Source organism: Hyla sarda, chromosome 12 (genome assembly GCF_029499605.1).
Source record: "Hyla sarda isolate aHylSar1 chromosome 12, aHylSar1.hap1, whole genome shotgun sequence".
NCBI lineage: Eukaryota > Metazoa > Chordata > Amphibia > Anura > Hylidae > Hyla > Hyla sarda.
Window position 1 is genome coordinate 83,598,196 of NC_079200.1, and position 16,478 is coordinate 83,614,673.

The following is a 16,478-nucleotide window of genomic DNA, read 5'->3' on the forward strand; positions in this document are numbered from 1 at the left end:
AAATGTTTCATCCTCGGCTACTGCACTTGGCCGTGCCGGAGCAGAGGATGAACCATCCTTCTCGGCATGCGGCCGCATGTCATTGCAAATGACTACGCGTGTCAGTGCTGACACTAGTGTCATAGGTTCGCCATCACTGCAATAGGCTCTAACATAGAAGTGCCTTCAATTGCTGAATTTTGGAGGACAAGAAATTAAGAAAAATGTTTATGTAAAGCTAGTCCTCCAGCTGTTTGACTCAGCAGCTCAGAATTTTAACTCTTAGCCTCCTCCCTCTTCCGATTCTAAAAACCTCTTTTAATAATTAGTAACACAGTTCATAAGGTTAAAAAAAAAGTCCAGAGTCCATCAAATTCAACCTATAACCCTAATGAGTCGTTATTGAGTTGATCCAGAGGAAGGCAAAAAACCCTCATACTAGAGGTAAAAATTCCTTCCCGACTCAAAATATGGCATCAGAATAAATCTGAATCAACATTCTGTCCCTATAAATCTAATATACATAACCTGCAATGTTATTATTCTCCAAAAATGCATCCAGACCCCTTTTGAACTCTTTTACTGAGTCCCCCATGGACCACCTCCTCAGGCAGAGAATTCCACAGTCTCCCTGCTCTTACAGTAAAGAACCCCCGTCTGTGCTGGTTTAGAAACCTTCTTTCCTCTAAATGTAGAGGATGCCCCCTTGTTATAGATACAGTCCTGGGTATAAATAGATCATGGGAGAGATCTCTGTACTGTCCCCTGATATATTTATACATAGTTATTACGTCGCCCCTAAACCTTCTTTTTTCTAAACTAAATAACCCTAATTCTGATAATCTTTCTGGGTACTGTATTCCTCCCATTCCCCGTATTACTCTGGTTGCCCGTCTTTGAACCCTCTCCAGCTCCACTATATCTTTCTTGTACACTGGTGCCCAGTACTGTACACAGTATTCCATGTGTGGTCTGACTAGTGATTTGTACAGCGGTATAATTATTTCCTTGTTGTGGGCATCTATGCCACTATTGATGCACCCCATGATTTTATTTGCCTTGGCAGCAGCTGCCCGACACTGGTCACTAAAGCTAAATTTACTGTTAACTAAGACTCCCAAGTCCTTTTCCACGCCAGTCGTTCCAAGTGTTCTCCCATTTAACACATAATCCCAGCCCGGATTTTTCTTCCCCATGTGCATTACCTTACATTTATCAGTGTTGAACCTCATCTGCCACTTCTCAGTCCAAACCTCTAACCTATCCAGATCCATTTGTAACAGTGCACTGTCCTCTATAGTGTTTACCGCTTTACAGAGTTTAGTATCATCTGCAAAGATTGCTACTTTACTATTCAACCCCTCTACAAGGTCATTAATGAATATATTAAATAGAACTTGACCCAAGACTGAACCCTGTGATACCCCACTAGTAACAGTCACCCAATCAGAATAAGTACCATTAATAACCACCCTCTGTTTCCTATCAATGAGCCAGTTACTTACCCACTTACACACATTCTCCCAAGCCTAATCCTTCCCATTTTATGCATCATCCTTTTATGTGGCACCGTATCAAATGCTTTGGAAAAATCCAGATATACGACATCTAGCGATTGCCCCAGGTCCAGTCTGGAGCTCACCTCCTCATAAAAGCTGATCAGGTTAGTTTGACAGGACCGATCCCTCATAAAGCCATGCTGATATGGAGTCATACATTTATTTTTATCAAGATACTCCAAAATAGCATCCCTTAGAAAACCCTCAAACAATTTACATACAACATAGGTTAAACTAACAGGCCTATAATTCCCGGGGTCACTTTCTGACCCCTTTTTAAATATTGGCACCACATTTGCCATGCGCCAGTCCTTGGGAACAGTCCCTGTCACTATAGAGTCCCTGAATATAAAAAATAGGCGTCTGTCTATTACATTACTTAATTCCTTTAGAACAGAATGCCATCTGGACCTGGTGATTTGTCTATTTTGATTTTTTGTAGGAGGCACTGTTCCTGGGTTAGATAGGTGACCTGTACTGGGGAGTTTACCTTATCTTACTGTATTTCACCTGGCATTTCATTTTCCTCGGTGAATACAGTGGAGAAGAATTTGTTTAATATATTTTCTTTTTCCTTATCCCCGTTTATAATTTCTTCCTCATCATTTTTTAAGAGCCAACACTTTCATTTTTGACCTTTTTGCTATTTATATAGTTAAAGAACATTTTGGGGTTAGTTTTACTCTCTTTGGCAATGAGTCTGTCTCTATTTTTGCAGCTTTTATCTGTTTTTAATTTTTTTTTACATATTTTACATTTTTCACTGCCATCCTGTTTTAGTAGTTTAAATGCTTTATTTTTATCATTTATAGCCCCCTTAACATTTTTATTCATCCATATTGGTTTTCTTTTATTTCTGACTCTTTTATTCCCATAAGGTATATACATCTTACAGTGAGAATTTAAGATATTTTTAAAACTCTTCCATTATGTTTGGTGGCTTATAGCAAACCCAGAATTTTTTTTTATTTTTATCTCCATATATTTCTACCCATAATGATTCCACATTATAGTTTCCCTCCCGTATATCCTCCCGCAGTGCGGCCTTCAGACTGGACTTTACATAAAGACAAACTCCTCCCCCTTTCCGTTTTGTCCGATCCTTCCTGAATAGACTATAACCCTGTATGTTGACCGTCCAGTTACAGCCATCGTCCAACCAAGTCTCTGTTATACCCACCATGTCATAATCCTCCTCAGACATTTTCAACTCCATTTCTTCAGTTTTATTGGTCAGACTTATAGCATTAGTAAACATGCAATTCAATGGTGTATGTTTTTTTTTCCTATGAAGCCTATCAATATTAACTATTCTAACCCCTCCCTCCGCTCCACCCCAGGTACATTATTAAAGGACAACTGTAGTGGAACACTTTTATATATTCCCATGCCCGGGCCTCAAAAACAAACAAAATAAACTTATACATACCTTCCTAAATATATAAAAGTGTTCCACTACAGTTGTCCTTTAAGTCCCCCCTCTCTATCTACACTAGCTTCCCCCTCTATGTTGTAGGTTCCCTCCCCCCCCAGTCCCTAATTTAAACACTCCTCCCTCACTGTATGGACTCTTGCCCTAGTAGGCACATCCTCTCTCTCACCAACGTCATGTTGCCCCCCTTCCATATGCCACTTCTTGCTTCTTGTTCCTTTGTCCGTTTCAGTCTTTGCACAAGTTTCCAAAGATAATTTTCCAAAGATAATCTTATACAGGTAACCCCTATGTTATTGTTTTATGCTACCGTGTAGCATAAATATGCTACTGTGTAGCCTCCTACTCTTTTATGGCCCAATTACAATGTTTATTTTTTCCCCTTTGCAAAGGGGTTGTGTTGATTTCCGTTTTGTTATGATAAACTTTTAAAAAAAGGGCAGACTAGATGGAGCAGGGGGTCTATTTCTGCTAACAATCTATGTTTCTTATCCAGGTAGTAGAAGAAGCATACAGCCTCACAACTCACCCATATAATACAGAACCATGCAGCCCACCAGTTATTGTAGAACTGAGGTACATGTACAGACAGACAGATACTATCATAACAAACATGAGAAGACTGCCTGGTCAGAGTTGATATTTACTTGAAGAATGGCAGAGATGCAACAACAGACACCCCTGGAACAGGAACGGAAACATTTCCAAAAAGCAACAACTCCCAAACTCAGATTATCCTGATAATCTCTAACATTATAATGAAATAACTGAGGGGTATTCCCACTATGGACAGTTTACACAAATATATGATAAATGTCAGTTTCATGTGGGTCTCACCTCTGATACCTGCATGTATGTGGAGAACAGAAGTCCCTGACCTACCTAGTGAGGAGGTTGCTATGGACAAATAGAGAACAATATGTACAACATTCCTCCATTTACATCTGCAGGAGTGAGTAGACATATGCGGTACACCTCTGGGGCGCTGCTTTTCCATCATTTATTTATCAAAATATCCTGTGGATAGGCCATACAGTTCCAAGTTTGAAAAGTATGGTCTTTCTTCCAGCTCTACAGCTACTTTCATCTTTTTTTTTTTAGATTTATTTTTTTTACTTAATTTAATCCAAATTTATAAACAAAGTCCACACTTTCATTGTTAAACAATAGCACTTTGTGGGAGTATTGTGCTGAATATTATGGAACAAGGCTCACCTTGCTGGTGTATTTGGCAATGTCAGCAGCAACATCGGCTGAGGCAGTAGCGATGGGCAGATCACTGGTGATTGATGTGGTCAGTGGTTGTCCTGGGCTGGTCACCATGGCAAGTGGAGGAGCACTGGTCACCAGAGTTATGGTAGATGTAGATGTCGCTTGTGTGACTTCTTTTTGCTGCACAGCTAAAAATAAATAATAAAAAATAAATAGAGGCATAGATTTATCATAATGTGTGAAAAAACTGGAGTGTGTGTTCACAGTAACCAATCACAATTCAGCTTTCCTATCTTAGCAAGCTCTGGAAAAGTAGAAGCTCCTGTTTTCATTTCACACATTTTGATAAATCTAGGCCAATAATTTGAATTTATTTTTCCTGTTTCGGCTGCGCTGCTTGAAATCCATGCTGGAAGAGGCATGTTAATGAATAACCTGACAATATGACAGTGATGCTGGAAATATTGCCTCTAATAGCAGGGCAGCCAGTCTGCTGTGAAACAGATTCTCAGCTGCTGCCTTTTATGATGTGTTAACAGAGTACAGGCTGCCACAAATAGAACCTAAATTCTACTAATGGTAGGAAGTCAGAATCTGATCTCACCAAGGCTCAGTGCATCCAGATATCTACAACTTTACATGCAATAGCTTGTAAGCCTTACAGATAACAGATTAGTATGTAGGATTCATACAGAACTCTTCTTCCTTTATGAAAATGGAGCTTGTTAGATGGTGGGTGAGAAATGTACAGTTGATGATGCTGAATGGGGCCCTCATACGGAGGGGTGACACTGGTCCAGAGGACTGGGCCAGTGATATGACAGGGATGTGATCAGCATGCAATACCTTTCACAGCCTGCCGTGTCTGGTATCTCGTCCCTTGTGGAGACTGTGACGGCGCAGGTGTGCTCGGCTGCTGCTGCTGCTGTTGTTGTTGTTGTTGCTGCTGCCTCTGAACTTTCTGCATGTGCCATTTCTGGGATGAGGTCTGAAACTTACTGGAAGAATTCCACACCACTCTCTGCACAGTGGGGACTGTCTCCTTGGGGAGCAGGGGTCTCTGCTTCTTCACTGGGCTGCCGGTGGCTGCTGTTGGAGTGCTTGCAGCTGTTGCAGAACTTGTAGTCACTGTTACCCCCACTGCAGGGGCAGCCTGGGATGCTGAGCGGGTCATGATGGGGGTCTCCACTGCTGGCTGGCTGCTGGCATTAGCTGCCACTGTAGATTTAACTGCACCTGAGCCAAGAAGAGTACAATTTGTTGTTGGTATAATACACAGTACAGTGTAAATCAGTATACAGTGTAGAAAAGAATACCATAACATAGTAAAAGCATTTGGAAAAGAGAAACACAGTGGGTACAGCAGCCTTTAGCACTCCTTTAATATAGTGTTATATTAAAGAAGAGGTATCATGGGAAAAAACTTAGCTCCTATCCAAAGGACCCCCTGCCATCTCCTGTACGTGGCCCCGGCTTTCCCAGGGAGCGGTGTATCATGACCCTTGCACAAAGCAGCAACCGCCACAGCTTATGGGAAAGCCGAAGATAGCCAAACAGCTCTCCCATAAAGATGTATAGAGGGGACGTGATGTGCCGCTCTTGGAAAAAGCCAGGGCCAGTACAAGAGATCACGGGGGCTCCAAGCCGTTGAACCCCCTGCTATCTATAACTTATCCCCTATGCTTTGGATAGGGGATAAGTTTTTCCCTATGATATATCTTCTTTAAATATTTACTGGAAAGTGTAAAGTATAAAAGAGTGCAGTATGTAGGTATACTAGCACAGTATCAGTGATATAGAGCAGTATACAGGTTATTTAATATAGTATACAGGTATGATAGCACTATATACAGTCAATAGTAAAGTATACAGCCAAAAAAACACAAGCCCTCACACTGCTCCATAAAGTAAAAATAAATAAAAAATTGTAGTATACAGTGATAATGTATTATGTAAAGTATTATGTAAAATTATGCAATATAATGTGATATAAAGTATTATACAGGAACAATATAATACAGTAGCATTAACATGCAAACATTACAGTTTTGCTGGATTTGTTACACAATGGTCACACATACTTTCTGGGTGTTTTGCTCCAATTATTTTAGGATCCTTTTTGGCTTTACGTCCTTCCCGTCCAGGGTGATCTTCACCCAAGTCAATAACCAGTTCACTCTCTGAGTCAGAGTCCAGTCCGAGGTGTACAGTGGGGGAGTCAGTCTCATCTTTTCCCTTTAGCTTTTCTTTTGCAGAGTGTGGCAAGGATTTACTTTTGTCAGGAACATCCTTCTCTACAGTGGACACCAGCTTCTCCTTACCTGTGGTGTCCACTTTATCTGTTGTTGCAGTAGCATTTTTTGCTTCACCTTTCGCATCTGCTGGGACAGAGGGCTTGGATTTTTTCTTTACCGAGGGTGAAGGGGAGATTTCCTTTTCCTTTACACTTTCCTTGTCTTCCTCATCTTGCTCATTCTTTGACTTCTGCTCCTCCTCACTCCCGTATTCGCTGTCACTAGAATCAGTCTTCTCTGACTCTTCAGAATCGCTGTGTTCCACTGTAGCATAAGAGTCATCTGGAATTTCATTAATGCCTGGAGTGAAACAAATTACAGATCAGCCTTGTGTAATGGTACCTATTGATACTACAACCTTTTGACAAGTCATAGTGCCATGGCAATAATTAATCAGTAGGGGGTCCAATAGCTGAGACCTCACATACGAAAAGGCAGAAGTGTTGAGCTTCGCGATGTGCCCATTTATTTCACCTTGGCTCTCCTTGGAAGGCTGAGCAGACACATACATTGCTGGTGCTGTTCCCTGAGGGGGCAGATCTCAGACAGGGGTCTCAACACTTCTATATAAATCACTAAATCCAGATGGGAAATCCCGCATTCACCATGTCCATCGTGTGTCAGAGGAGGTTCAACGGAAGAGGGAGGTGTGAAGAGTAGACGGGGCTCAGAGGCATCTAACCTCTGAGCCCTGTCTACTCTTCGCATCTCCCTCTTCTGTTGAACCTCCTCTGACACAGCGATGGACATGGTGAGTGCGGGATTTCCCATCTGGATTTAGTGATTGTTTTTTGCTATGCACTTACTTATCCGTGCACCTCCTACACCATCCACTTTTTTTTAGTTGGATTTGCTTCTACTGGGACTTCCTATTTTTCTACCAATGTGAACAGGGCCTCCCCTCACTTTTTTTTACTTGCATTTACTCCTATATAAATCCTTTAATGTAGGAAGTCTACAAAGCAGCTTCAACTCTCCATAAAATCTATGGAAATACCTAGTTGGGCTTTGCAGCTCTCGATGGTTTTGTCCAGATTGAGCTGGAAGCGGCTGCGGATTTGCCTCTTGGGAGAGATGAGTGGTGTAGCTGTGGACTGCTGAAGCACAGACTCACTCAGCTCCTTCAAGTCCATTTCTGCTTTGCTGCGATCTAAAAACAGGAACGCAAATAAAACATATAAATTACATACTGTCTTTGTGGAAAGTTAATCATGTGTGTCCCTTTTATTCCACTTTTCCCTTTTGCTGGTATCAAATATTTCTCCATATTTATCATATTGTTGCACAATGTATGTGAACCAAGTAAAATTTGTTTGCCTTGTGGATTACTATGCCACCTATTCAGTAAAGTGAGATTGCACAAAAATTTTACAACTTTTTAAAGTAGGACATATGAGAAATATGTTTGTTTAAAACCCTTACTTCAGGGAAGGCTGGGTTCACAGGAGTATGTTCTAGGTATAAGCCAGCATCTTTTTAAGGCAAATCTGGTTTTTATTAGTTTCAAGAAACACAATAATAAAGAACAACAATGAAATGGTATAGAGCGAAAGGTCACTCATGAATAATGAAGCATATGGGGCCACGCAGGGCTTTAGCAAGAACAGTATAAATACAGTGAAGGCCTAGTTTAAGTCCCGCAAATAATAAAACACCACAACTCCCAACATCCAGATTCTGTCAGTAGGGACAGGTGATCCATAACCTAAGCACTTGTCCGCAGAGGGACGGAGACAATGCGGTCACCCATCTGGAAATGAGGCCAGAAGGCCTTTTATGGGTGCTCAGACAAGTAAAAATGGGCAAACTATAAAGACAAAAAGAAAAACATAAATGAGCAGGAAAAAGAAAAGAAAGAAAGACGACCAAAGAGGATGACAATAAAAGAAAAAAAAAAAAGACAAAATTCAATAGAAATGAGGAGGGAGGGAGAGGAAGGGATGACAAGGAAAAGGAAAGCAGGGGAGGGTGGGGCATGGAAGGAAGGTGATGAAAAAGGGGGAGTTTCCCGGGATACTAAGGGCTATTTCGGGGAAGAACCCACCCACGAAAGAAATTCCTGGGACTCCCGAAAGCTATCCCAAGAATACCATACACTAACATCAAACTTATCCGAATCAGAGGCTACCAATTCCTCCATCCTGGGAACCCTGTTCAAGGTCTGCATAAATTCCACCCAGGAGGGCGTCAGAGAAGACTTCCAGTGCCGAGGGATCACAGCCCGTGAAGCTCCCAGGAAGCGTCTCAGAAGTCCTTTCTTGGCACTGGGAATGGATCCCGGAAGCAGAGAAAGGAGAGTAACCTTAGGGTCGGGCAGAAGGGAGGAAGAAGACACCTTATTATAGAGCTCAAACACAGATTCCCAGAAAGGTAACAGAAGAGAGGAATCCCACCATGTATGCATATATGTGCCCACCGCCTGATCACAGTGCCTACAGGTGGTCGAGGCCGATGGAAACATCTCATGAACACATACCGGACAGCGATACCACCTAGATAAGATTTTGAAATTACGTTCTTGAATCCTGGAAGAAATAGATGCTTTATGGGTTAGCAGGAACATATGAGATACATCCTCGGTGGCAAACTCACATCCCAAATCAGACTCCCATTTTAGAAGAAAACCTGGCTTAGCCGGTTGTTCCACCGCACTCCGCTGCACTCCATAGATTGCGGATATTGTACGAGAGGGGGTAGAGGAAAGAATACACAACTGTTAAAAAAGCGTGAGGGGTCTCAGAAGCTGTTCCTTAGGGTATAACAAGGAGAAATAATATCTAGGCATAAGGGCCAGTCGAAGCGCATTTTTGCGCAAAACGGCACCGTAGCCCTGCTTCTTTGTCTGTCCGTCCTGCACCTACAACCGTGCTCCCACGACATGTATGTTTTACATTTCCAATAAAGAACTCTGCACATGAGACCGGACCGGTGAGTGCCCTATTCTTTGCCTCTTCGCATGTACTGAAATAATATCTAAGCTTCTCATAATCCCGGAGCCGAAGAATTCGGCTGGCGGCCCATCAGAGCCAGCTGGAAATGCTGGATTACTAACCAGGGTGGTAAGGGGGACAGGGTGAGTGGAAATAACAGGGGATAAACATATCTCAAGACTAACCAATTGCTTGGTAGCGGAATGATGGTAAAAGTCTAGAACACGGGAGTATATCACTGCTCTGTAGTACATGCGAAAGTCCGGCAACCCACTCCCCCCCCCCCTTCTCCCTACTCTGAACCAGCTGATGACATAAACGGGGACCTCCCGGAGACCAAATAAAGTGGGTCACCAAGGAGCGGAGTCTGGCAAAGAAGGAGGCAGGTACGTGGGCCGGAACAGTCTGCATCAGATAAAGGAGCCTCAGAAGGACATCCATTTTAACCGTAGCCATTCTGCCAAACCAAGAGAGCGGGAGCGCCCCCCAGGAAGAAAGATCCCTCTCTAGAACCAGCAATAAAGCTAAGTAATTGACCTCAAACAAAGCTGTTAAGGTCAGCCACTAAGTGTATACTTAAAGATCGTAGAGAACGAGTCTGGGGGCGGAAAGGAAACTGAGAAGAAATCCAAGCAAATAGCTCAGGGGGCCTGGAGACATTAAGCAGCTCAGATTTATGGGCATTGATTTTGAAATGACTGAGGTCCCCATACTCCCCGAACTCCATGAGGACCGCGGGAACAGAAATATGGGAAGAAGTAACGTATAACAACAAATCATCTGCGAATAGAGAAAGCTTATAAGAGCAGGAAGGTAAGGAAAGGCCAGGAATAGACACGTAATGCTATTGTGCCGTCGCAAGATACTCCATGGCGATAACAAAGAAGGAGGGAAAGGGGACACCCTTGTCTTGTTCCATTATGAATGGGAAAGGGCGCAGATAGGGTACCATTTATTTTAACCTGAGCCATGGCTCCACGATACAGGGCCATAATGTGCCCATGGAAAGGGGGACCCATACCTAAATAAGCTGATGCTAAATTCAAAAAATCCCACCCCACCCTATCGAAGGCCTTTTCATCGTCGATAGAAAGCCAGCTGAGGGAAAGACCATGGTATCTGGCGGTAGCAATGAGGGAAAACTTTTTTAGGGTGTTGTCCCTGGCCTCCCTCCCCAGGACAAAGCCCACTCGATCAGTATGAATAAAAGATGGGAGCAAGGGACCTAGACGAAGAGACAGAATCTTGGAATAAATCTTGATGTCAAGATTCAAGTAAGATATGGGTCTTTAATTGCTACAACAAACAGGGTCCCTTCCGGGCTTAGGGATCACGGTGATATAAGCCCAAAGAGCCTGAGGAGGGAAAGAAGCACCATCCACAATGGAGTTGAATGCCCGCAATAAAGGCGGAGAAACCTATTCCGAGAACAATTTATAGAAACGGGCGGTAAAGCTGTCGGGTTCGGGGCTCTTCCCATTTTTGAGATCCTTGATGACTTCTAACACTTCCCCAGACTCTAGGGGACGTTCAAGGTGATCCAATTGATCAGGTGGTAAAGAAGGGAGACTACGTTTAACAAGATATTGCTCTATTTTGCTACGAAGGGCAGAGGGGAGGTCAGCAAATTTACCTCTGATATTATACAGTGACTGGTAATAGGAGCAAAACTCAGCTACAATATGTTGCATGGCATGAACTTTACCCAGGGTGGGAGCATTGAGAGAAAGAACATAGAAGGAGGAAGTCTTGGGATGTAAGGCCCGGGACAACCAGGAGCCACACTTGTCAGCATATTCATAGTAGCCACGATGCGCCCTCTCCCGGAGACACAGCGATCGCTGATCAAGACAACTGAGAAGTTTCTGCCGCACTGTAGAAATCTGAGCCTGAGGAACCTCCAAGTAAGTACTCTTATTGGAGGACTCTAGTGAGGCTAAGATCTCAAACAAGGAACTCAACTCCTGGCCATTAGCCAGTTTCAGGTGAGTGCCATGAGCTATAAAAATACCATGGATTGTACATTTTAAGGCCTCCAATTGAAGAGGAGGTGCAGTGGGGTCAGATCGATGGATCTTCAAAAATTCAGAGATAGTATGATTTACCTCAGCTGCTCGGAGCATATTGTCATTGAGTCTCCACGAGAAGGCACGGGGACCACCCTGGGAAAATTGAAACCTGGCAAGAACCAGAGCATGGTCCCACCATACTATATAGTCAATAGAGGCCCCTGAGGAAGCGGATAGTAAAGAATGGCTAACTAAAATCATGTCTATACGACTATAAGAATTGTGTGCAGGTGAGAAATAAGTGAAGTCCTTGACCCCAGGATGAACCACCCTCCACACATCTATCAAACGACGGTCAAGGAGTTTCTTGCGGAGTCTACGGAGTGCAGCAAAGGACAGGGAAGACTTACCGGTCGAAGAATCAAGCATGGGGTCCCACACCCAATTGAAGTCGCCACCAAGGATAACCTGTGAGGATCCAGCAAACTCATTCAGCAGGCGGAGAACTCTGGAGGCAAAAGCCACCTTACCCTGGTTCGGGAAACAAACAGAAGCAACTGTAAACAGGTGGGAAACATAGGAAAACTACAAAAACAAATAACGACCCAAGGGGTCAATAGAGGACTTCAGAATAGAGAGCTGGAATGACCTATGAAAGGCAATAAATACACCTTTGGACTTGCCAGCATGAGTTAAAATGAAACTAACACTGACTTAACTCTTACAATTCACAAATGGATGTGAACCATCTTGCTGTGATGACTTTCCATTGTATTGACAACGGACTGCATATATTCAAAAGGACTTAAAGGGGTACTCCGGTGAAAACTTTTTTATTTATTTATTTTTTTTAATCAACTGATGCCAGAAAGTTAACCCCTTGGGGACCGAGCCCATTTTGACCCTAAGGATCAGAGTATTTTTTGCACATCTGACCACTGTCACTTTATGCATTAATAACTCTGGAATGCTTGTACTTATGAATTTGATTCCGAGACAGTTTTTTTGTGACATTCTACTTTAGGTTAGTGGTAAATTTTCTTTGATACTTGCATAATTTCTTGGTGAAAAATTCCTACATTTTATGAAACATTTTAAAATGTTGCATTTTTCGAACTTTGAAGCTCTCTGCTTGCAAGGAAAATAGACATACCAAATAAATGATATATTGATTCACATATACAATATGTCTACTATATGTTTGAATCATTTCGTTTTTATTTTTTGAAGACATCAGAGGGCTTCGAAGTTTAGCAGCAATTTTCCAAGTAAATTTCAAAATCTGAATTTATCAGGGACCAGTTCAGTTTTGAAGTGAATTTGAGGGTCTTTATGTTAGAAATACCCTCTATGAAAACTGCACCCCGTATTCAAAATGACATTTACAAAGTTTGTTAACCCTTTAGTTGTTTCACAGGAATAGCAACAAAGTGAAGGCGATAATTCAAAATCTTCATTTTTTACAATAACATGTTCTTGTAGCTCCATATGTTTTATTTTTACAAGGGGTAAAAGGAGGAAAAAAAATGTGTAACCTAATTTCTCTCGAGTAAGGAAATACCTCATATGTGGATGTAAAGTGCTTTGTGGGTGCACTAGAGGGCTCAGAAGAGAAGGAGCGACATTGGAATTTTGGAGACCGAATTTTACTGAAATGGTTTTTGGGGGGCATATCACATTTAGGAAGCCCCTGTGGTGCCAGAACAGCAAAAAAAAAAAAACAATGGCACACTATTTGGGAAACTACACCCCTCAAGGAAAGTAACAAGGGGTACAGTGAACATTTACACCCCACTGGCGTTTGACAAATTACATTTTTCATTTTCACGGACCACTGTTTTAAAAATCTGTCAGTCACCTGTGGGGTGTTAAGGCTCACTATACCCCTTGTTACGTTCCTCGAGGGGTGCGTTTATGTCAGAACTGCTGCAACCAGCAGCCACCCCTAAATCACCAGTTTAGGCCTGAAATGTACATGGCGCTCTCTCACTCCTGAACCTTGTTGTGCGCCCGCAGAGCATTTTACGTCCACACATGGGGTATTTCCCTGTGTTACAAATTTTGAGGGTCTTTATTTCCTTTTACCTCTTATGAAAATGAAAAGTATGGGGCAACACCAGCACGTAAGTGTACAAAATAAAAAAATTTTTACACTAACATGCTGGTGTAGACTCCAACTTTACCTTTTCATAAGGGGTAAAAGGAGAAAAAGCCCCCCAAAATTTGCAGCGCAATTTCTCCCGAGTACGGATATAACCCATGTGTGGCCCTAAACTGTTGCCTTGAAGTACGACAGGGCTCTGAAGTGAGAGAGCGCCATGCGCATTTGAGGCCCAAAAATACTGTACGTCAGTTTTCCCCAACAGCTGGAGGCTCCGTTTTGGAAAAACTGACGTAAAAGACATTTAACATTTTTATTGGGGGGCAGCAACAGTGTAAGGGTGTAGTGTATATGTAGTGTTTTACTCCTTATTTAGGGTTAGTCTAGTGTAGAGTAGTGTTTTTAGGGTACATTCACAAGGGTTTACAGTGAGTTTCCCCTGTCCTGTAAACCCCCACCCATGTGAATGTACCCTGTACATTCACATGGGGGGGTTGAAACTACAACTCTCAGTATGCACTGACAGACCGTGCATGCTGGGAGTTGTAGTTATGCAACAGCTGGAGGCACATTGGTTGGGATTGGGAAACACTGAGTTAGATAACAGACTACCGCAGTGTTTCTGCACCACTGTCTGTTTCCTAACTCAGTGTTTCCCATCCCATGTGCCTACAGCTGTTGCAAAACTAAAACTCCCAGCATGCATGGTCTGTCAGTGCATGCTGGGAGTTAAAGTTTTGGAGCAGCAGGAGGCACACGGGTTGGGAAACACTGAGTTAGGAAACAAACAATGTTTTCCAACCAGTTTGCCTCCAGTTCTTGCAATACTACAACTCCCAGCTTGCCCAGACAGCCGAAGGGTATGTTGGGAGTTGTAGTTATGGGACAATTGGAGGAAAAAAGTTTGGAGACCACTGTGTAGGGGTCTCCAAACTGTAGCCCTCCAGATGTTGCAAGACTTCAACTCCAAGCATTCGCAGACTGCCCAGGAATGCTGGGAGTTGTAGTTCAACAACATCTGAAGGGCCAGATGTTGCCGAACTACAACTCCCAGCATGCCTGGACAGTCTCAGCATGCTTTGAATTGACATCTGGATAGCTACAGTTTGGGGACCGCTGTCCTTCCAGATATTGCAAAACTACAACTCCCAGCATGCTAAGACTGTCCAGGCATGCTGGGAGTTGTAGTTCTGCAACATCTGAAGGGCCAGTTGTTTCAGAACTACAACTCCCAGCATGCCTGGACTGTCTGGGCATGCAGAGATGTAGTTTTGCAACATTTAGAAGGACAGTGGTCTCCGAACTGTGGCCCTCCAGATGTTGCAAAACTACAACTCCCAGCATGCCCAGACAGCCAAAGGCTAGCTGGGCATGCTGGGAGTTGTAGTTCTGAAACTCCTGGAAGCAGCAATGAAGATCACTTTACGGCACTCTTCACTGCTGCATCTGGGACACCGCCGCCTCCTGTCAGCGTGAATCCAGGTAACTGCCGCCGGCGGTCCCTGCCGCATTCACAGTCCCCACACATCACCGCCATTTTCCCCTGCTCTGCCCCAACATTCAGGGGCAGGCAGAGCGGGGAAAATGAACTTTCACCCCCGCCCCTGACCTGCGATTCACCGGTCAGTCCTGATCGGCCAATAGCAGGGGATAGGAGGAGGTGCCACCTCGCTCCTATCCTTCAGGATGGTCGGCGCTGTCTCTGACAGCTCCGATCATCCCGATTTTCCGGGCTATCGGGTCACAGGACCCCCCCAGGCATTTGCACGGGATGCCTGCTGAATGATTTCAGCAGGCATCCCGGTCCGATCCCTGTGCGGCTCGCGGCGGGGATCGAAATTCCCACGGGCGTACAGGAATACCCATTTAACTTTTTTATTTGAAAAATGGGAAAAATAGGTTATTACATATTTTTGGGAGGGGCTATGTCACATTCATTAAAACTTTTTTTTACTTTACAATTTACAATTAAAAACACACCATCCCAAATCACGCATTTTTTATTTATATAATAAAAGTAGGGGAAAAAAATCATAGACCCCAATGGTATAGCGGCAGTTTTTGCAGAATATTATGACAGTCTATACAACTTAAAAAAAGACCCATTAACAACACAACCAACAACTTCAGCTGTTGACTCCTTCCTGGAGAAATTACAACTACCGCAGATAACGCAGGATCAACTATTAGACCTGGCGAAACAAATTACAGAATCAGAAGTAGGTAAAGTTATTGCCAAGTTAAAACAAAACAAATTTCCCGGGCCAGACGGTTTAACAAATGAGTACTACAAAACTAATAAACTACTTATAACCCCATACTTAACAAGAGTACATAATGAGGTACTCAAGCATGGCACATTCCCACGCGAAATGCTAGAAGCCTTGATAGTTACGTTACCTAAACAAGGGAAACTGCTAGATGAACCAGCACACTTTCGGCCAATAGCATTATTAAACACTGATCTCAAACTATATTCTTCTATCTTGGCTCATAGGCTAAACAAGGTATTGCCATGCCTGATAAACAATGACCACGTGGGGTTTGTCCCAGGTCAACAAATAACAGATGGTACTCGACATATTGAGGATATTGAGGGAGATTTATCAAAACCCATGCAGAGGAAAATTTGCCCAGTTGCCCATAGCAACCAATCAGCTTGCTTCTTTCATTTTTTAACAAGGCCTCTGCAAAATAAAAGAAGCGAGCTGATTGGTTGCTATGGGCAACTTTTCCTTTGCACAGGGCTTGATAAATCTCCCCCATTGTCTCAGTGATGGAGAAACAAGGAATGCCTTCTCTGCTTCTTACAATAGACGCAGAGAAGGCATTTGATAGGGACCACTGGGGTTATTTAACTCAAGTCTTCGATAAATTTGGCTTGAGGGGAGTAATTGGGGAGAGGAATACTTGCCGTATATACCGCACCCACTGCAAAGGTATATACTTATGGAAGTAAATC

The 16,478-nt window shown here is 43.1% G+C and overlaps 1 protein-coding gene across 23 annotated transcripts in view; it reads right to left on the bottom strand.

Annotated features, from left to right (window-relative positions):
- Positions 1 to 16,478, bottom strand: part of ZMYND8 (zinc finger MYND-type containing 8) — a 172,243-nt gene that overhangs the window by 14,323 nt on the left and 141,442 nt on the right. For 21 of the 23 annotated variants that reach the window (XR_008849297.1, XM_056548802.1, XM_056548785.1 and 18 more), the window contains 4 exons: positions 7,474 to 7,626; positions 6,264 to 6,776; positions 5,029 to 5,418; positions 4,186 to 4,370 (listed from right to left, as the gene is read on the bottom strand). Coding sequence is in view for 22 of the 23 variants with exons in the window: in XM_056548802.1 (XP_056404777.1) it covers positions 4,186 to 4,370; positions 5,029 to 5,418; positions 6,264 to 6,776; positions 7,474 to 7,626 (1,241 nt within the window). In the remaining variant the exon portion in view is untranslated. The remainder of the gene's footprint in view (positions 1 to 4,185; positions 4,371 to 5,028; positions 5,419 to 6,263; positions 6,777 to 7,473; positions 7,627 to 16,478) is intronic. The other 2 variants (XM_056548783.1, XM_056548803.1) reach the window with 1 other exon arrangement.